This window comes from Mustela nivalis (genome assembly GCF_964662115.1).
Source record: "Mustela nivalis genome assembly, chromosome: 1".
Lineage (NCBI taxonomy): Eukaryota > Metazoa > Chordata > Mammalia > Carnivora > Mustelidae > Mustela > Mustela nivalis.
Genome location: NC_139020.1, coordinates 99,752,059 through 99,773,680, shown reverse-complemented (window position 1 = coordinate 99,773,680; position 21,622 = coordinate 99,752,059). Strand labels below are relative to the sequence as shown.

The following is a 21,622-nucleotide window of genomic DNA, read 5'->3' as shown; positions in this document are numbered from 1 at the left end:
GTGTGTGTGTGTGTGTGTGTATGTGTGTGTGTTGTGTATAGAACCCAAGATTATGTGAACTAGGAACAGATGTATATCTTAATAGCCATACTAGGTGTGCAAGGGTTAAGATCAGGATTTATAAATGCTTTTTAAAGCATGGGGTTTGGGGAAAAAAGCAGGCATCTTGTTTTCAAAACCTGAAGTTTTTCTCAGGACTGAAGTCAAAATTGTGACTGCCACAGAAATTTGGGATTTGGTAAAACAGATGACCAGGGAAGAGGCAGCTCAGAGTACTTTAGTTTCTACTTTGAGAAGGGATCTTTGGATTACAGGGGTCCAGGAGTAGGGGAGTTGATGACCTTATTTAGGGTCTGGGAATAGAGAGGAAGATAATTAGAAAGGTGAAAATGGAGAAAGAATCTCTTGCACCCTTTTTTAAGCGTTAGGCAAGAAGCCAATATACACAAAGAATAACTTCAGATTTTCCTTTAAATTTTTATCACTAGTTATTCTTTATGCTTGGAAAAGAAACCAGAGTAAAATCCAGAATGGAAGTTTCAGGGGAAGGAAGAGATGCCTATTATTTGTACAATTGTGTGTATATTCAGGGCTTCTGTTTAGCTTTGTGCTCTGAGATGGCCTTCCTGATGCTTATGGTTTGCATGCCATTTGCATGCATGGCTAGTTCATTCTGGGCTGGTTGTTAGATATTTTGATTCCCTGTAGAAGTGTGAAACGTGTATGGATTTAATAGATTTCCAGAAGGTTTTAAGGTATTTATTAATTTAATTATTAGAGCATAAAATTAACCAACTAACTTATTATTATTTAAAGTTCTCTTCATGAGGTAGTGTATACAAATCTACTGTTTCCTTGAAGTGTGGACCCATTGTAGCAGGAGAATCATCGTGAAATAGAAGCCATCTTTCTGTGGTTGTGTTCTTCATAACTCCTCCCTCTTCTCACTCCCTGCTGCTCATTATCCTCGGTGCCAGAAGTCCTGACAGCCCATATCTTCCATTATTCTCCAGCTGCCAAGCCCAGTTCCTCCAGACTAGCGGCTCTGATCTGTTTTTGATTTCCATAGACTGGCCAGCACCCACCCTCTAAGTTTTTCTATTTGTTTCTTGAGATTTCCTTTGGAAAATGTAAGATTTATTTCAAACCCTTTTAAACTAGACTCCTTATTAGCTTGAACTAAAAAAAAAATCTGTGCCCATTAGCTACTAAAGCCAGTAGTAGGCAGGAAGAGATGGGCTCAGTCTTTGAATGACTTCAAAGAGCTGTTGTAAAGTGATGTTTCTAGGCTATTATTTATCAAAATGTATTTAATTGTGATGGCTGCCTCTGAGATTTGCATTTCCTGCAGATGGAAGCCAGCAAAGGAAAGCAGCAGTCTCACAGTTCCAGAGGATTAGGCTGTCACTAAACATCACTTATGTCAGTCCATACCCATGAAAGATGCAGTGTAATCAGTCAGTTATGTCACCAGGACTAGAAGCATATAAAAAAGATTCAAATGAGCAATTAAAAAAATCACAATTTGAAAATGGTTAACAAATGTTCTTTCTATGCTCTGAAATTTGTAGAGAAGAAGGAGAATGATTGGTTTTCACACAGGACAAAAGGTATCTAGGAGATCAGGATACTACTCAGCAAAAAGAAAGTGGATGAGTGGGGTGGGCCGTACCCCATGAAATTCATTAATAATTTATTATTGAATTCATCGATAAATTAAGGAAGGAATGATATGGGAGAACAAAGAGCTCAGTTTAAGTCCACAAACTTATCTTGAGGGCTGATAGCCTTTAATCACTGGGTTCTTGCCCAAGACACACATGAAAATAAGTATCAACATAAGGTAGTAAATTTAATGATGGAGCAATTCACAAAGTAGGAACAAAGAGGAGTGATTTTTCCCATAGCCTGAGAGAGCTGGACAGAAAGCAATAAGGCATTAAGGTTAGGGAAAGCTTCCTGGAGGTAATGCCTTAACCAGAATCTTCAAGATTACATCAGAGTTAACCAAATGGGACAGGGACTCAAGGGTATTTCACACAGAAGGAATCACATGAATGAAGGGATGAAGATCTGCAACTGTATGGCGGCTGTCAGAAACTACAAACATTTTTGCATTACTGGGATGAGTATGGGACCAGGGAAATGGGGCAGATGAGTTTGGGAAGGTGGTAGGTCATGAAAGTTTTGTAAGTCATTCTAAAGAGCTTGGCCTTTATCCTGTAGTTAAATGAAAGCTGTCAGTGACATCATCAGAACTGAGTTTCAGCATGATCACTCTGGCTGCAGTGTGGAGATTAGATGAGAAATGGAACAAGACAGATCAGAAAGAACCAGGGAATTTTTACTGTAGTGCTGGCAGAGGATGATGAGGCCTGGATGTAGGACTGAGGTGGGATAGACGGAGAGAAAGGGATCTATGGAGAAATACGTGGGGATAAAACTTTAGGGTTTGGTGATTGATAGAATGTAGAGGATGATGAGGAAGTCAGAGGGATGTAGTTAAGCTTTATGCCCAAGCACTTGGCTTGGATCACTTCAGAAATGGTAGAAAGTGTTAAAATAGGGATTTTTACGTCCTTACTCTTTCAGGGTTTCCAAGAGGGGAATTTTCTACTCTGGCCAAGAAGGGAGAGGCCTTTGGTGCCTTTATAGCTTCTCTCCCTCACAAGCATAGTGTCCTGAGCTCAGGTGGAGGAGTGACTAATTTGATTGGTGTAATGCGCTAGAACCTGACAGTCAAGGGGCCCGGTCTATCTTTTGGGTGAGTTTGAATATCATTGTTCATGTATGGCACAATTTTTAAAAAATCCTTTTGGGTTTGTCTTTGTTCAGGCCTGATATGCCTTGGCCTTCCTTTCTTCAGGTAGTAAGCCCCAGTAGGGGAAAGTGGTGTTCACAGCCTGAGACTAAGTGGTTAGTTCGTGGGCCCTTTCATGCCAAGCTGTCTTCAGTGCTATATTTCAGGCTTTGTACTAGGAAAGCTTGTACTTTGGGAGTTACTGTGCCACTGCTAACAGAGCTTGCATTTCATCTCCCTTGGTTCTTTGCATTTATTCTCTATAAATCTACCTGAGAGGGGGTAGGGAGGAACATAAGGGAATGAAGGCCAGAATGGTTCAATGAAGTAGAGGTCTCAGGAGGAAAAGTTTGGGATATGGCTATAAATTCAGTTTTGAATAAGAGGGATGTCCAACAGTAGGTATAGAGCATGAATTTGGATTTATAAGTTTGATGCAGATCTAGCCTTGGTATGTTCCAGAAAAGCAGTATGTTTGAGCTCTGTTGAGGCAGTCTTGGCTTCATGGTGAACTATGAATCAATATGGTGGCTATAAGTCTATGTTTATAGATGGTGACGGCAACAAATAGTGGATATCTACAGTCTTTATTACATGTACAGAGAGCATTCTGTCCACATCTCATTGGTGAATGTGAGTTATTAATAAACATAGAAGCCAAATCCAAGTAAAACAAAGTTCTGATAATCTACAAGGCAAATCCAAGTATAACAAAATATCTTGCATAGAAAATGATTTTCAATTGTCCAATAAAACTTTTTTTCCCCAAGCAATAGTTGGCACAATATAATTTTATTTTGAACTCCATATTTGGATAATTTCTTCTTCTTTTTTTTTTTTTTTTAAGATTTATTCATTTATTTGACAGAGATCACAAGTAGGCAGAGAGAGAGTGGGGGAAGCAGGCTCCCTGCTGAGCAGAGAGCCCAGTGCAGTGCTTGATCCCAGGACCCTGAGATCATGACCTGAGCTGAAAGCAGAGGCTTAACTCACTGAGCTACCCAGGCACCCCTTGAGTATCTTGTTAAAGTTTTATATTAGGACTCAGCCTATAGTTCATAAACAAATTATTTATAAGATTATGTGATAACATGACTATAAAGAGTAAAGTGTGTAAGATTTTTCTCCTTAGTCTTCCCTATTTAAATTCAGGTTCCGCTGATCATTAACCTGCTGGTGAAAAAATACACAGGTTAAGGCAGGGTAAAGGTTATTAATTCAAGATTTCCCTGGTCATTAGCCTGCTGGGGGAAAAAAAATATTAAGTTAAGGCAGGGTAAATGTTACTTATTAATTCATTTGTTTATTTTTCAATATTTTAAAGTCCTCATAAGATGAAACACATGGTACTGAGTTCTGGGGATACAAAATGACTGAGACATCCTAAGGGGGCTGGGTGAGAAACCAATGCAACTAATTTGAGAGTAGAAAAGGGAAAGCAAGTCAGTTTTCTGGGGCCATTTGCCAAAAGATCAGTTACTAAATAGCTAATTCACTAAGAGCCAATTTGCTGAAGGATCACTTTGCTAAATGAATAGTTTGCCTACTTTATTACATTTACACACTTAACAGACATTTTTAGGAGTATTGTCTTAAGTATAGTAAATGAATATGAATACCTTTTTATGGGTGTTGTTAGATCACATTCAAAAAATAAATTTTTGTCATGAATATATTCTCTTTAGCTGCATTGTAACATCTATTCAACTTTCTTTCCCAAAGCTAAGCTTCTTAGGGAGACTGAGTCTCTTTATAAATATATTCTTATGAATACATTCATAGATATATCTTTCTTAACTATGTCTGTGAATAGATACAGATATAATAAAATAGATATAGCTAGATATAGATAATAGATATAGCAAAAATTTAGTGTTTCATTTGGGAGAATCTCAGTTTATACTGATTTTTTTTTTCAAAACTTAGAGTCATTTGCTGTTTTCCTAATATTTTAACATCACTGAGATTCTTATGGCAAATTTCATACTGACTAATTTGATAGACTTGTCAACTTTATCAGTTAGGCACTGTTTCTTTGAACAATTCATAAGGTTATGGTAATAAATTTTGGGCAAGAATTTTAACAGCTTTTTGAACATTCCGTGAAGTTTCATTTGAAACAGTTTTTTTATTTTTTATTTTTTTTGTTCTTGTAACATCATTTTATAAAATGTTTAATTCAGGGGCGCCTGGGTGACTCAGTGGGTTAAGCCTCTGCCTTCAGCTCAGGTCATGATCTCAGGGTCCTGGGATCGAGCCCCGCATCAGGCTCTCTGCTCGGCAGGGAGCCAGCTTCCTCCTCTCTCTCTCTCTCTCTCTGTTTGCCTCTGCCTACTTCTGATCTCTCTCTGTCAAATAAATTAAAACAAAAACAAAAACAAAAACAAAATGTTTAATTCGTCTCTGCTCCGTTTCTGCTATTGCAAGAGGAGGGATCTGGGTAGGAATGGTGGGACTCTCTGGGAGAAAGCTGAAGTTGAACTATGCATAATGCACAATTTGGCAACCTGCTAACCCATAGAACTATGTAGGATTACAATGATCATATTGAGTTTCTGGTACATAGCTAAATTTGAGAAATTCATGGAAATAATTGATGGGCAATTTCTATTTTTATTTTTTTATTTTATTTTTTGGTAGAGTAGCTTCAGGCAAATTGTCTATCACTGTATTGGGTATTCCTTGAACTGGGCATTCAGCAGATGAGTGATAGTAATCTGTCCCAGGGCTATGCTTTATAATCAGGACAGTGGTGTAGAAGTGTGCCAATGAAGGAAGGCTATAACTTGATTTCAGCAGTAATGATTAAAGGTCCTATAATAGACTGAAGTGAGGTTTTGATGAGCAAACAATTGAGAAAGAGAAGAGTATCCAGGCAGAATGTGAGAGATTAGGAGTAGTTGAGGTTGGTTGGATTCTAGGATCTGGTGGGTGGGGGAGGCAGGCCGCAAGCTGGTCAGATATACAGGGGGTCGGAGATAAAAGGATCTTGTGTGTCTTCTAAGTTAGAAGAACCATTAAAAGAATTTAAGGAATGAAATGATATAATTACATTTGTATTTTAGAAAGATCACTCATGTTAATGTGTCTGGGAGTTTAAAATGTTTATGTCTGGAGGTAGAGGCTGATTCTGAAACTCTTCCTGTGTTTCAGGTGTTCGATAAGAGGAATGGAAAAAAAGGAGTGGCAGAGGAGATGAAAATTTAGATCTAAGCACCATTTGTGTCCAGAATAAGTAACACTGTGGGTTTTAATGAGACTCTTTCATCAGAGAGACAAAGACAGCAAAAGTGCTAGAACACAGAGAGGGAAGGAAGATAGGTCCAGAGCTGTGAGAGGGGTGAGAAGGCCTGGTGGGTGTGGAAAAGAGAAGTAGGGATGATGTGAATAAAAGTAAAGAATTCTGTATATCTGAAGTTACTTGGGGGAGACGCTTCAGAGACTCATATATAATACTTAACATATATTTCTGTCCTTTTGGCTTAATGAATACTGAGCAGATTAGGAGTTAGAGCCAGACCATATTCATCATTGTAGTCTCGTTCTCTTGCATTTATTAGGGTCACAGACTATGTTCCTTTTATGTGGGCTAGAAATGGTTACAACATGCTTAGTTTGTGAGGTAGGAGGAGGTATAAGGAGGCTAAATGGCCGATTGAAACTAAATAAATCAGAGAGCCATGGCTAGAACAGGCTCCTGGCTTTTTTTCCTATCAGTGCTCATTGGATTCTACCACCAACAAATGTAATATTCTTTCCAGAAAAACTTCAAGCTTTCCAAGCGCTGTGAGCTCTCATTTCCAGACTTCAAGGAAAAGATTCTTCTGTTAGATCCTATGGGGGTGAGTGTGTGGGGCAGTGGATTCCTGATGCCATTTGAACTGAAATGAGCAGAGTTGCTATATATTTCTGCTCCAGGAGCGCTAAACCAGCTATCTCACATGGCAGAACTGGGAGTGGCATTGATTAAAGCAGCCATTGTTCTGCCTTTTGTCACCAAAATCTTCCATGTTTTTTTTTTTTTTTTAAAGATTTTTTATTTATTTATTTGACAGAGAGAAATCACAAGTAGATAGAGAGGCAGGCAGAGAGAGAGAGGGAAGCAGGCTCTCTGCTGAGCAGAGAGCCCGATGCGGGACTCTGAGATCATGACCTGAGCCGAAGGCAGCGGCTTAACCCACTGAGCCACCCAGGCGCCCCAAATCTTCCATGTTTTTAAGATGGCTTCTTCATATGTGTATCTTTTTCTTTTTAATTCTAGGTTTCATGTTTTTCCCTTGAGCTAGGAGATGTATTTTTATGTAGTCCGTTTTGATTAATTGAATTATTATTCTGTTTCCAGTCTTTTAAAGTATACATTCCATTAGGGGAAATATGCTTTGAGTTTGGGAACAAATGACAGTCACACTTAATATGGTAATTAATATGATAGGTTTTGTCCATGAACCTAATGTTATTGTGAACTTACTAATCGACAGGACTTCCCAGGAAGTCTTATAAGATTATTTTATGAATAATAGACAAAAGATGAAAGCAAAATTATGGAAACAAAAGAAAGAGTTATTGCTTGTCAGTTCTGCCTCCAACTTATCAGGTCACACAATTTCCCAGTGATATCTTAATTTTTAATTCTTATTTATTTTTTACCTGATCTCCTAGCATATTTGAAGTCCTCAGTGAAAAATACAGATGGAAAGGGAAAATTGTGTGAATCATTAGGTAAGTTAGGATATCCGTATAACCTAAAGCACCTTTGAGAAGTATTGCCTTTATATTGACCACATTATTTGGCTCTAGTGCAATAATGTTATAAAAATAGGTAACAAGGGGGCGCCTGGGTGGCTCAGTGGGTTAAGCCGCTGCCTTCGGCTCGGGTCATGATCTCAGGGTCCTGGGATCGAGTCCCACATCGGGCTCTCTGCTCAGCAGGGAGCCTGCTTCCCTTCCTCTCTCTCTGCCTGCCTCTCTGCCTACTTGTGATCTCTGTCTGTCAAATAAATAAATAAAAAATCTTAAAAAAAAATAGGTAACAAAAAATAACTAGAATAGCCCTATATATGGGAATAAAAATCAAGTTCCAAAGAACTCATGGGCCATAGACTAAAACATGATAAATTAGGATCTATTTAGGGCTAAATGATAATAAAAACACTATAGAATGACCAATGGGAGTTGACTAAATCAGTACCTAGTTAGACATGCATAATATTAAATGCTTATATTAGATAATAAAGAGGCCTGAAAGTTAATATGCTAGGCATCTAACTTAGGGAGTTATAAAAAGATTCAGAGAATATATTAAAAGAAAACATAAGAGGGAAATAATAAATAATAGAAGATGAGTTATATTAAAGCAACAATGAACTCAAAATTAATTTTTTGAAATGACTAATGAAAAAATCTCTGACAAGAATGATCAAGAATATAATAGAGAAGGGCCAAACAGATATTAATAACTAAAAAAACAAATATATACAGCATGGATTCGAAAAATAATGGAAGATATTTAAAGCAACTTTATATCAAGATATTTGAAAACTCTGAAATACATAATTTATTTAAATATAGAGCAAATTCTTACAAATATATAACTTACTGAAACTGATTCAGAAATAAGAAGAAAATCTAAACAGTTCTAAAAATATTACAAAATAGAATAATAAATTTAAAATATCCTTATAATGGAAGTACCAGGTTCTGATATTTTATAGGTGAGTTCTACCTGTATTATACAAATCATTCCAGAGTATAGAAAAAGTTGGAATGCTAACCAACCTATTTATGAGGTTAGCAAATTTTGATGCCAAACGCAAATCAGACAACACAAAAAGGAGAATTATGGACCAATTTCATTCACAAACATAAATGCAAAAATTAAAAAAAAAGTTGGCTTACTAAATCTAGCAATACATAAAAGTGAAAACACATCATGACCAATTTGGGGCTATCCCAGGAATATAATGTTGGTCATCATTTGAGTATCTATTAATGTTATATATTATATAAATATATTAAAGGGTTACCATCCTATGAAGAGAAACATATTTGATAATACTTAATATCCATTCTTGATGAAAACTCTTAGTGAATTAAAAATAGATAGGAACATTCTTAATGTGATGTATAATATAGGGGAAATATCACAGTAAACCTGATACTTAATGGTGAAATGTTTAAAGGACCCTCTTTATGAACAGGAACGAAGCAAAGATGTTACACTATTATCTATTTAATATATGGCATAGCATAATATGGTAAGAAAAATAAATAAATGGTTTATTTACTGATAAAAAAGAAACAAAAACATATAATTCACTAATGATATGACTATGAAGAAAATACAAAGGAATATAGATAAATTGTTAAAATCAACTAGAAAATTGGCATAGTTGAAATGAAAGTTGATTTATCATTTCCCTTTCCAAATTGTATGTAGAAAACACAATTTGAACGTTAAAAAATTGGTACTTAGGAGGACTTAGGAATAAATCTAATGAAATATGTACAAATTCTTTTTAGAGAAATTATAAAACTTTATTGGGAGACATTGGGGAGGACAAATCAATGTAGAGATTAATTATATTCAGAGAAAGACTTGATACATAAAGATACAAATTTTCCATAAGATGATTAATAGATTTCATAAAATTCCAGTTAAATTTCAAGAAATTCAATAAAAATTTCAAGCAGGGTAGGTATAACTTGACAAGGTGGCTCTAAGATTTATATGGAAGTACAAACATCTAAGGATAGCAAATACACTCCTGAATACAAATGACCAGGTGGGTGACTTATCCTATCAGGTAGCAAGGTTGTTACAATGATAAAGTTTGTAAACTCAAGTGTGGTGTCTGTCTGAGGTAGGCAAAGTTGACCAGTGAAACAAAGTGGATATTCAGAAGCATATCCATGTATATGTGGAAACCTCATATATAACACCTGTGTGCTTTTGAGATGACTGGGGAAAGGATATCTCTTCTAATAAAAGGTGCTGGGCCAATTGGTTACCCACAGAGGAAAAAAGAATTGGATGCCCACTTCACAAAACTTAAAAGTCAACTTCAGGTGATTAAAGATCTAATTTTGAAAGGCAAACCTACAAAATGGTTTAAAAGGGACTGTGAACTTGGAGTAGGAAGTGATTTCAAAATGTTAAAAAATTGCTAACTTAGAATACATTAAAATAAGAACATATGTTTATGAAAAGGCATCATAAAGAAAGTGAAAGCAAGTATCAAACTGGGAGAAGCTATTTGTGCACAATAAACAGACAAAGGGTCAATATAAATATAAAGTTTTACAAAGAATTCCTACAAATCAGTAAGAAAAAGCCAAAAATATCCAGTAGAACAATTGGCTACATATCTGAACAGACACTTCACAGAAAAGAAAGGAAATAGGCTGTCTTTTTAAAAAAATTAAATTAAATTAAAATTTTTTCAGTGTTCCAAAATCCATTGTTTATGCACCACACCCAGTGCTCCACACAATACGAGCCCTCCACAATACCCACCACCAGGCTCACCCAACCCCCCATCTATCTCCCCTTCAAAACCCTCAGTTTGTTTCCCAGAGTCCATAGTCTCTCATGGTTTTTCTCCTACTCTGATTTACCCCAACTCACTTCTCCTCATTTGAGAAATGGGAGTTGAAAGCACAGTACCCCCTCAATGAATGAAAATTAAAAATCTGAAAACCCCAGGTGAGATTGCAGAACTCTGAAATCACATTAACGGCTGCTTTGGGAAGCAATGGCATTAACTGGTAGAGTGGAAGCTATGCAGACTTTTGAATCAAATATTTCTAAATTACGTACATATCCTAAGAAATATTTGTACAAAGCATACAAGGAGATTCGGACAAGAGGGATTCTAGCAGCATTGTTGGTGCAAAAAGAACTAGAAATGATGCAAATGTCTATTAACAATACACTGGATGAATAAATGGCACTATAATTATATAATCGCATACTGCACAGCAGAGAAAAGGAGCTATAGCTACTCACATCAGTGCTGATAGATCATAGAAACACAATGTTTGCTGAAAAACGTCAAGAGCAGAATAATCCATAAGCCACGATTACATTTGTATAAACTCTCCAAACATTCAGAAATAAACAATATATTGCTTGAAGACTCAAATGTGATAAACACATGAAGAAAAAGCAAGAGAATGATAAATAGAGAATTCAGAAGTTGGTTATCTCTGGATAGGGGCTGGGACAGGGAGAAGATGCTGTTAGGGAAGTATCCTCAAGGGCTTAAAAAACTCTGATTGTTTTATTTTTTTAACTTTAATGAAGGGTACTCAGATGCTATTGTATCATCATCCTTTGTGTCTTAACATGATAAAAATTCCTTTATATCAGGTCACTATTAATAGAAATCATCCCAAGAATATTTGATAAAAACTCAGCAGTAATGTCCTTAGCCGATAAATTCTCTCTTCTTTAAATTCTGAGTTAGTTACTATTGATGCTGTTTTATTTTGCCACCTGCAATTTAGGGATTAAACTAAGCTGACCTTACCAGTTTTTTCAGAGATGAAAAAATATTCCTTCATACTGCTCGTGTGTGGAATGGAGGATAAGGATAGAAATCAGTGTTTTGTGCATATATATAGCAGATGATCCGAACAAGTACTGCTGTTGAATTCAACGGATGAAAAAAATGCAAAATTGATTTCAACTTCTCTTGAGCCATAAGACATTTGGTTTCAGAATTTCTGGTGGACTTTTCCTTCCACATGTTTCTTCTGCCTGTCTGTAAGCTACTTCCTGATATTCTATCTTTGGAGAAATCCCAGGGAAGACAATATCTTGACAAGTTTGGCTGTGGTCTCAAGAAGAGGTGGTGTGGACAGAAGCTGGGAATTTTTGGCTGCCTGGACTCTGGGATTGCTGTAGGAGCACAGTTGAAAAAGCCAGATACACAGAGGTCAGGTTTGCAGACTAAGAAAGTGGAATAATTACTAGCAGTTCTGGGCAGTGCTGCCAGAGAACCTAGTCAATTTATTTCCAAATAATTAACTTGAGGACCTTAATTATCTAGACTCATTATCAGGCATCATCACCTTCATTAACACCATGATTACTGCTACTAAGAGCATCTTAATCACTTTCAAAATCCGAGTCCTGTCCTACAAGAGTCTATGAATTAGGCAGTGAAGATGAAGGTGCGGTCAAGGGAGAGGTATAGACGGATGAACCATCCAACTAAGGAACTGGCTTAGTGGCAGATTCAGTTGCTGTATTTATTGGCTGTTTTTCCATTTGTCTTGGACTTTCAAGCCTAACACCATGCAGATTGATTTCAAAGGCCTTAACATTTCTACTCTGTAAATAAAGCTTACTGAAAATTATTTCTTATAGTCAATATTTTAATTATTTTAAGTCTTGTAGTTGTTGAAATCGTATTTGAAAATAAAAAAATAGTAATTTAAGAGTTCATATAATATTAATGGTGTAGAATATGAAGCTAATTATTGGTTCTCTTTAACTCAACAAACATTGCCAATATATTATATCCACATGTTTACTATCTCTGTTGATATGCAATTTTCAGCTCTAATTTAACACAATCTCTCCCCTGCAGGCTTGATCCTTGACTGTTGCTCCAAGTATCTCATGTTTGAAAGAACCTATGGAAACTATAGGATGCAAGGGAGAGAATCGGACCTTGAGTTCGAATTCTGATTCCATCACTGGCTAGTTGCTGGACCCTGGAAAGTTATATAAAATCTCTGAGCCTCAGCTTCCAGATCTGTAAAATGGACACAATAATATCTACCTTATAAATTAAAATGTAATTGCTTCTTAGGTGTTAATATTTTTGTAAGTTATAAGTATCTCAAAACATAAATTAAGAGAGTACTTTATGTAAAATATAATTGCTTCTTAGGAGTTAATCTTTTCGTAAAAGTTACATGTATCTCAAAATATACTTAATTAAATTATTCAGTGACAATAAATAGGTGAAATAAATCACACTTCATCAGCTCTGATGAAGCCTTCAAAACCTCAGGCTAACCATTGAAAGTCACAATATTGCTACAGGGCAACAAAATCTCTGCCATTTTTCACTATAGCTGTCAGAGAGTTTTTTTTTTTTTTTTTTGGGAAATGAGATTACATGCAAAATATGGAGTTTTCAAATGACAATACAAAGTTTTAGTCTTATAGTAAGATCTTGCTGAAAGAGGATGCACTTACTTGGCTTGAAAGCAAATGAAAAATAACTTGATTAAGCATTGAGTAAAACCATGTGGAAAACTTGGGATGAACAAAGATAGGGAATTTTCAGTTGATCTTCTTGTGTTGTGATGAGCATTAAGACTTTGTTCAAATGCTAGTTGCTTTCTGGGCTGTAATTTTACTAAAATACCATATCATTATTTTTCCCATAATTAAGATAGTATAACACATTTACAAAGAATTTGAAAAATAGAGAAGTGATAAGCATGTTTTTCCTTCCAGGCTTTTTCATATATATCATATATATATATATATGTATCATGTATATACAGATATATCATGTATATACATATATGTGTGTGTATATATATGTGACTGCAATCATAGTTTGTACATAATTTTTCAACTTGATTTTTCAGTTACTATTATGTCAAAGCATTTTTAAATGATATATTACATTCCATGATTTATTTAACAGATTTTCTATTATGAATACTAAAGTCACTTCTAAGCTTTTTGCTGTAATACATAGTTATTGTGGAGAATAATTTTGCTTTCAGAAATTTCAAAGGGCTTCCTCTATAGGGTAATATAGACTTTAAAAGGAAAAATAAAAGTACCCAGTTCTGAAAACTGGTAAACCTCTCTCAGGTCCTTCCTTGTGTCCAGCACCATTTATCGAGCCTGGTTTCCATCTGATCTGCAGGCAGGGGAACCTTGCTTAAGTTGCAGTGTCCTGGTATAGACAGTGGTGTGTTAAACTTCACCAAATGCAACTAAGAGTATAAGGACAATGAGAAAAGAGAGAAGCAGAATGAAACAAATGGAGAGAAAAATGAATATTTTAAAATGGCCAGAGAATTTTATGAATGCATTTATTCCCTAACCCCAGGTTGGGGTGGGTGGGACTGTTTAATTGTCATTTTGTATTTTATGAACATTGGCCTTTGCCTTTCAATCTTTCTTCTCATTCCTCCATTCCTCCCTTACCCCAAGCTATTCTTCTAAGGACTTTGAGGGCTCCACGGACTCGTCCGTCTTCTTTTCATCCTTGCATAAGTTTGTCTTTCTTTCCCTGCTGTATGTCCTTGAAATGCAGTTTTCATCATTTTGGTTCAGTATTTACTAAACATTTACTGTGTGTGGGTACAGTGGTGGGGCTGGAAATTCAATGGAGATCTTGACCACAAAGTCGGTGTTGGTCAAGACAATGGTGGGAGGCTGTGATGGAATGGATATTTGAAAGCAGAGCTGGAGCTAGTCAAGTGATGAGTGGGTGTGGATGTGCATGAGTGAAGGGCATTTCTGACAAGGAACAGCCTTTGCAAAACTGCAGAGTGTGCTAGGTTCTGGGAAGGCCAAAGTGTCCAAAAGCCTACTCCCTTGGTGTACAGCCCACCCCACATTAACACTTGTAAAACATAAAGCTCCATTGACTCAGGCTTTTATACTGGCATGCTGTCTGAGTAGTCAGGCTAAATGATTCTGAAAAGCCACCCAAACCCCTGTGGTTTACCTTTTCTCATCATGTCTGTAAGATGAAGAGCTCCGGCCACTGGTCCATATAAACATCTTAGAGGATGTTGGTCCAGGGGCTTCTTTCCTTATGGTAGAAGTCCTGGAGGAATGGCGGAAAGACCTAGAAAGGGAACACACTGAGGTTAACATATTACCTTAAGTTTGGGGACTTTGTATCAACAGCAACCAATAGCTTCAGTGGACTGACTCTTAAATCAGGTCAGGTTTCTGTTGTTCAACCCTGGGTGCACATTAAAATCAACTGGGAATCCTTTAAGAACATGGAAGCCCAGTCCCTTCCTCAGGAATGTGCATTCAATTTTTCAAAAGATTCCTCATTGTTTCTTTCTTTCTTCTTCTTCTTTTTAAATTTTTATTTATTTTTCAAATTTCTTTTCAGTGTTCCAGATGCATGGCTAGGGTTGAGAGCCACCACAGTGGGGAGAAACGGCTTTCTCATTGATGTTTAGCATTGCATTCCTTCCCCACAAATCCAGTTTTGGAAGGGCTTCACACTGTGGTACACAAAATTTTTCTTTAAAATTTTGGTTCAGATGTAGTTACTAAAATTCTAGTTCTCCTTTACTATTCATACTGTTTTCCTTATGCTGACAGGTTTATGCTCTGCTCTTGCCAAAGCTGTGGATTTGTTCCATGGCAGCTGAGTCTCTGTGGAAGTCACAGAAGCAGAAGCAGATACTCTCTGGCTCCTGGAGCCTAGATTTTAGGGTCCAGAATCAGGCCGTTAGGGGAAAGTTGTGTTCTCTTGGTTAGGATTCAGCTTGTGGGTTAAGTTTTTTATCTCCAAGCCCGGCACTAAAAGTAGTTAGATATTGTTATTGATTTTCAACATAATAATCATTTTCCAGAGATTTAGAAACATGAAACATAATATCATAGAAATCATACTCACATCTGGAAGTTAAAATAGGATTGAGCTAATAGAACAAAGGAAGGAAGGAAAGTGATTTCTTCATGATGTGCAATCACTTGTGGCTTTCCTTTTGGTTGAACACTGTATTAATGGGAAGCATGAGACTGGAAATATTAACTTTTATATTATATATTAGCTACTACATGTCAGGCATTTTGCATATATTATTTATGCATATATAATGAGATATATATGCATATATTTATGTTGTGCTTATATTATGAAAGCTGCAAGGTGGAGGGTGCTATTATTTTCAGATTACAAATGATGTTTCCAGGAGATTGAGATATTTGCTCAGATTTAGAAAAATGAAGCCATGCACCAAAACCAATGTCTGCCTGCCTCCAATTTTCATGCTCTCTGTAGGAAGACATATTATGGTCTTAGTCCAGTGATTCTCAAACTGTAATGTGCATATGAATTGCCTGGGGGAATCTTATAGCAATGTGGATTCTGATTCAGTGAGGTCTGGTACCTGAGTTTCTGCATTTCTAACAGCTCTCCGGTCATGCTGATGTTGAAGGTCTGCAGAAACCTCTGAACAGCAAGGGCTCAGGACAATGGACTTAGAGTTAGTGGTTGGCTAGAGACCTGATTTTGTCACTACCTAGCTGTGTGGCCTTAAGAAAGTCACTTAACTTTGCTAGAGCTTGGTTGCTTTTAATCATAACATAGAAAGTTGGAAACAGGGAACCTTTATGATTGCTCTCAGCTCCAACATTTTGTGATTCAGTAATGGTAGAATGAATCTAGGCATATTCAAGGCATTGTGTACTGCCTTTCGGGACTAGATTTAGGAACAGATATCCTTCTGCAACCCTGAGGTCAGCATTGGTGATAGAAGGAACAGAGGCCATGGAGGTAGCAGGGGCTTGGTAACCCATGTATATGCAAGAATTCATCCTCCCATCTCCTGTTTCCTAGGACAAATGGTAGGAATTAAAGGATATACCTAAATGGATGCTCTTACCAGTTTTAGAAGGACTTAGAAGTCGAATCTGCTAGCTCTCTAAATGACTTGGATCTGAGATATTTTAAGTTAGTTATGTTCCTTTTTGAAGATTTTACAATGTAGCAAAGAAGATAGGAGATTAAATCCATTATTAAAGCCAGTTAGCCTTCAAGAAATAAGAATGATTTGAATCTAAGTTGAATGATCTACTTCATAAGAATGAGGATTGGATTAAACTTCCAGGAAGTCCTTTCAACACTGACACTGGTGGAATCTTCTGCTCACCTTGGTCACTCCTGAAGGACTAAGGTTGTGGAGTAGACAGAATAGTGACACACTCTTGAGTTCAAGTAAAGCAATAAATTACTGAGGTCCTGCCTTGCTACTGGTTATTAACCAGCATTTCATAGACACACCATACATATTATAAATGCTTTGAAATCATTCCAAGGGAAAGAAGCTGCAATGATTTTAATATACTTAGGATAATTTCACACAATGTGTCATTATTCTAGCATGGCACCTTTGCTCTGTTGTTTTACGAGGATATGGAGAAGGGGAGCCGAAAGATGTATTCATTTTAATTAGCTGTCTAAAGCTTGTTGGAAAGGACTTAACGACTCTTCAGGTTGGTCCAATAAGTGGATTTGGAGTTTCCCCAGCCCAGTTTTCTTTCATAAAGATAAACTCTTATTTAAACCCTGCTAGGTTTGTTGTTAATTAAAATGAAAGGGAGTAGCTGCTTTAAAGACAACAGTATAAAGATTCTGTGGAAGTTGAAAAAATTTCTAGGCTTCAAAGAAACACCCAGGATATGTTAATGGAAGCGGTTTGGAGGTTTTCTTGGGCTCAAATGCAGTCCTCCTGAACTCTTAAATAATCACCTCAACTCCCGCTCACTTTTTAAGACAAGAAACTTCTCATTTGAGTTGGGATTAGGAAAGTGATAAAGAGACAAAAAAAGCACTTTCTGCTCTTTTGTAATTTGGAATGCTATCATCACCAGAGATCTGTGTCAGCCTTAGCATGGGCTGTCGGCAGCTGGAGGCAGCCTGGATCCAATCCCATCATGTAGTGACCTAGGACTCACAGGAAACCTAACAGAGCCATGACTATAAGGCTGCAGACGAATGTGTTCTGAAAACCAGCAACCCCAAGAGACGCCATCTCAGCCTTGATGAAAGAGGTTGTCTGCGAGACTGTAACAATTTCTCTGTGTCAAGAACCTATTAAGGGCCTCTTTCCATAGCTCAAGTACACCCCTCGTGGGTCTTGACCTCCTTGACTTAGTTTTTGCTTAAATAATGGATTTAATAATGGATCTCTCTGCCTCCCTTTCGCACCTGGTGAATGAGAGCCTTTGTTTCCAGGGCCGACTCAGAGGTCACCTGTTCTATGAAGCCTTTCTTTGATTCAGGTTCTCAGCTTCCTCCTTTCTGCTCCCAGTATCCGACCAGTATCCTGCTCTTGATATCCGACCCCTGTTAGAGCAAAGCAGGCTCCACTTTGCTTGTAGGCAAATCCACCTCCCCTGCAGGCTGTGAGCAATGCAGGGCAGGGCTGAACCTATGCACCTTGATGGCACAACGCACTTCCCACAATGCCCCCCTGGTTATGTTGGCTGACCCACCATCTAACTACCCATTTGAAATGTGATTGTTGATATGACCTCACTGTTGCTGGGTGCTGTTGTGGCTCCTTTCTGACACTTCCCTGAGCTCGGGATGGCCTTCCCTCTTCCCACTCCTACCTCCTCCTTCTCCTTATCCTCACTGTCCTGCTCCCTCTGGCTTTTTTCATTGACTTGGGCAGAAAGTTTCTATTGCTCTCTAAATTATCATCCAGTAAGCTTTCCTTTAGAAAGGCAGTGTGGTCCCAGGAAAGCCAGATAGGCCCATGCATTTGTTTGCATCCTGGCATCACGACCTACCAACTGTGTGACTTTGGACAATCAGTTGAACATCTCTGTGTCTTCTTTTCCTCAGCTGTAAAAATGGGAATGGTAACATTTGTTTTTCTGGGTTACTTGGAGGACTGATGAAATAACAGATGCAAAATACCTAAAGTAGGATCAATGCACATAGTAGGAACATACTAAACATCAGTTTTTTTCTTGTTTTCCCCTTGGTTATTTTGAGAGCAAATAAACTGGATCTTATCCTTTTATTAAAAAGTCCAATTAAGTTGCTTTGTACTTGTACATCGAGACTATTGATTTCTTTTTTCCCCTGTGGGTCAGTGGCGCTCAATAGAGGAAAAATAGTTTTCTCAGATGCCGAGATAATCAAATCTGAAGTACTTCCTCATTCACATTAAGTTCTGATACCTATCCTGAGCAAGAAGAGCAGAAAGAGAGTGTCCCTGAACCTGGCCACATATTATAATCACTTGGGGGAACTTTCCAAATGTACTGGGTCTCCATCCAAGCCAGCAGGACTTCTGGGGTGAGGCCCTGGCATTGGAATTTTGAAAAAAAGCTGCTCAGGGATTCTGCATCGCTGAGGCAGTCAAGGTGACAAACACTTGTTACAAACTCTTAGGTTCTGATATCATTTCAGTTGAATCTGTTATGGGGACTCCTCCTGTCTCTAGAAGCTTAAGTGGGAGAGCAACAGTTCTGAGTACTACTCTGTGCAGTGGCTTCTCCACTGGTACCCGTGCTGAGGCCTTGAGGTGACAGTGCAAGGACAAGTGGCATATGAGGCAGGGAAAGAGCATGCAGATGCAGTTTTCTGGTGTCAGTGGCCTTGAGCTACGCATCTGGGATGCTTTTAATGCACTCTGCTTTATTAAACAGCAAGCAGGAGCCAGCAGAACTATTTAACACATAATTACATGCCTAATCTTGTGTAAAATTATAACACTAATGACATCACAGCAACAACTTAAAAGGTCACTCTGAGCACAAAAATTTAGGAATGCTTCTCATTTGTGAGACTTTATCCTTGCAGAAGTCAAATTATATGTTCTCCATAGGAACTGAGTTGTTTTGGCCTCAGAACCTTTGGAGGGAGAAGCCAAATGTATGTTAATAATTTTAGACCTAGTGATTGAATTTAGAAAACACTGGTCCATCTTAAAAGCAGTTTTAAATATCTTGCGGATGTTTCTTTTTCCACCAAAATAAACGACTATGTCTTATTTTCATTCATTTGGACATCCTTTTGATGGCATTTATTAAGTGTCCTGTAGGTGCCAGGCACTGTACTGGGTTCTGGTGGCACCAAACCACTGTATTTACTTCTAAGGAATGCACAGCCTATGGAGGAGTCAGAATAACAAATCAACATTTGCACTCTCAACTGCTCTTTCTAAGGGGTGCTGTGACTTCCCAGCGGGCATATCTAATAGTTACTTGTCTCTTCACATCTTATTTAAATTGCTCAGCTTACTGAATTTGATCTTAATCATTGTTTGTCATTTCCCACCTCTAAAAATGCTTTGTAACCTTGACTCACCAGAAAATGTTCTCTTGTTTCTCTTCCCCACTCTCTAAGTGCTTCTTCCATTTCTTTTTTGGGTTCCTGTTTCTCTGTCTGCCCCCTAAATTTTAGTAGCATTTGGGGGACTACTGAGGACTCTTGAAAAATCTCCTGACAATGCCTTCTAACAGGAACGTGGAAGAGCTTTCTTCCCCAGATTGAAGCCTGAAAGACTGAGGGAATGTCTCTGCTTGAGGCTCAGTGGCAGAGGTAAAGAAGTGTCCTGCCGAATGCTAATGGCCTCTGAGAAGAATCAAGTAAGAGAAAATGGGGTTCTGTAAATTTTTATTGCAGACTATTTTTAAACAGCTGGGTTGACAATGTATGGACCCCTCTGGCGGCAGATGGGGGTTGGAGTTAGCTGCGACCTCGCTCACATATGCGGGCCAACGGTAATGTAATCAGGATGTGTTTGACTTCTGCTTCAGGAGGACGTAGCCCCAGTTAAATAATGGACCTGTCCTTCAGCCTGCTGCTGACTTGGCTCATTGAGCTTAGCAGTTCAGAGGCTCCAGGCTTCTAGTCTTTACTCTGTAGCTGAGTAATTGTATGAAAGAAGGCAAAACACTCAGATTTTCCTCACTGTCGCTACCTGTGAAAGGATGACTGTGGAGATGAACTCTGTTCTTTTAGTTAATTTAGTATTCATTTCTCCATTAACAAAAACTTATTACTGGAGATGTAACATACAACAGGCACTGAGCTGGGTGTTGGGGATATGTTGTTGAACACAACATATATGCCCCTTCTTTTGTAGATGTTATGGTCAAGATGAGGGGATGGGCTGGTCAGACAGGTGTACATGGGGGCCTTTAATATAAGATTGTTGTGCATGTGTGTAATGAATTAAGTTTTGCATCACATCTACATCAGAAATGACTATCTCAGGGCTTGGTTGAAAAAGCTTTGAAATTCATTTCAGGTTGAAATGCTCTACAGCTCTACAACGCAGTAATTATATAACCTAAATACATTGTTAGACTTCCCTGAACCTCATTTTCCTCATCAAGAAAATCAGAGTAATAACAGATATCATAAAGATTTGCCATGCAGATAATTTGAAATAATGTATGGCATTGAGTAGGCACTCGGTAAATGTTAGTGTTTTTCATTTGGAGGAAATAGTAGAAATTTTCCCCCCAAATTGCCGTACCAATACATCAAACCATTCTGCTTGAGTCATTTAAAAAGAGTCTTATGCAGAAATGGAATACACATCTCTACATGGGCTTAATTAGTCCAGTATTCCATAATTCATTTCTTAATGAGCTTTTCAAGCAGATAATCACAACTGATGTTCAGTTTGATTCCTTCTATGCTACATATTTAAAACCAGTTTAATTGTTAAACATTCACTCGGTTGGGCATCACGCACACACAGCTGGTGTAAGAAAACCTGCTCATAACTCACGTGTGCCTCAGACTGGTACAAATGACATATTTATGCTGAAACCATCCATCTCTTCTTGGTGAATGTGGTTTAATTCTTCTATTTCAGTTGAAAATAAAGGATGCCAAACTATAGTAAGAGGTTTTTTTTACAGAGACGTGCTAGAAATGCCAATAATAAACATAAAGATACGAGATTCTTCTCCAGACCTATATAAATAATGCACTTATATGCATTGTTTCACTTAATTCTGTAACCCATATGGGGGCTCTCAATATTTACCAAAAGAGGAAAGTTATATTCAGAAAAGTGAGTAAATAGGCTCAAGTCACAGAGTTATTAAGTGATGTCTGA

At 37.6% G+C, this 21,622-nt stretch overlaps 1 protein-coding gene across 1 annotated transcript in view; it reads right to left on the bottom strand.

Moving 5' to 3' along the window:
- KCNMB2 (potassium calcium-activated channel subfamily M regulatory beta subunit 2) overlaps positions 1-21,622 on the bottom strand; it is a 237,484-nt gene that overhangs the window by 20,818 nt on the left and 195,044 nt on the right. The window contains exon 2 of the mRNA XM_082728563.1: positions 14,509-14,631. Within this exon, the coding sequence (XP_082584689.1) occupies positions 14,509-14,564 (56 nt within the window). The 5' untranslated portion in view covers positions 14,565-14,631. The remainder of the gene's footprint in view (positions 1-14,508; positions 14,632-21,622) is intronic.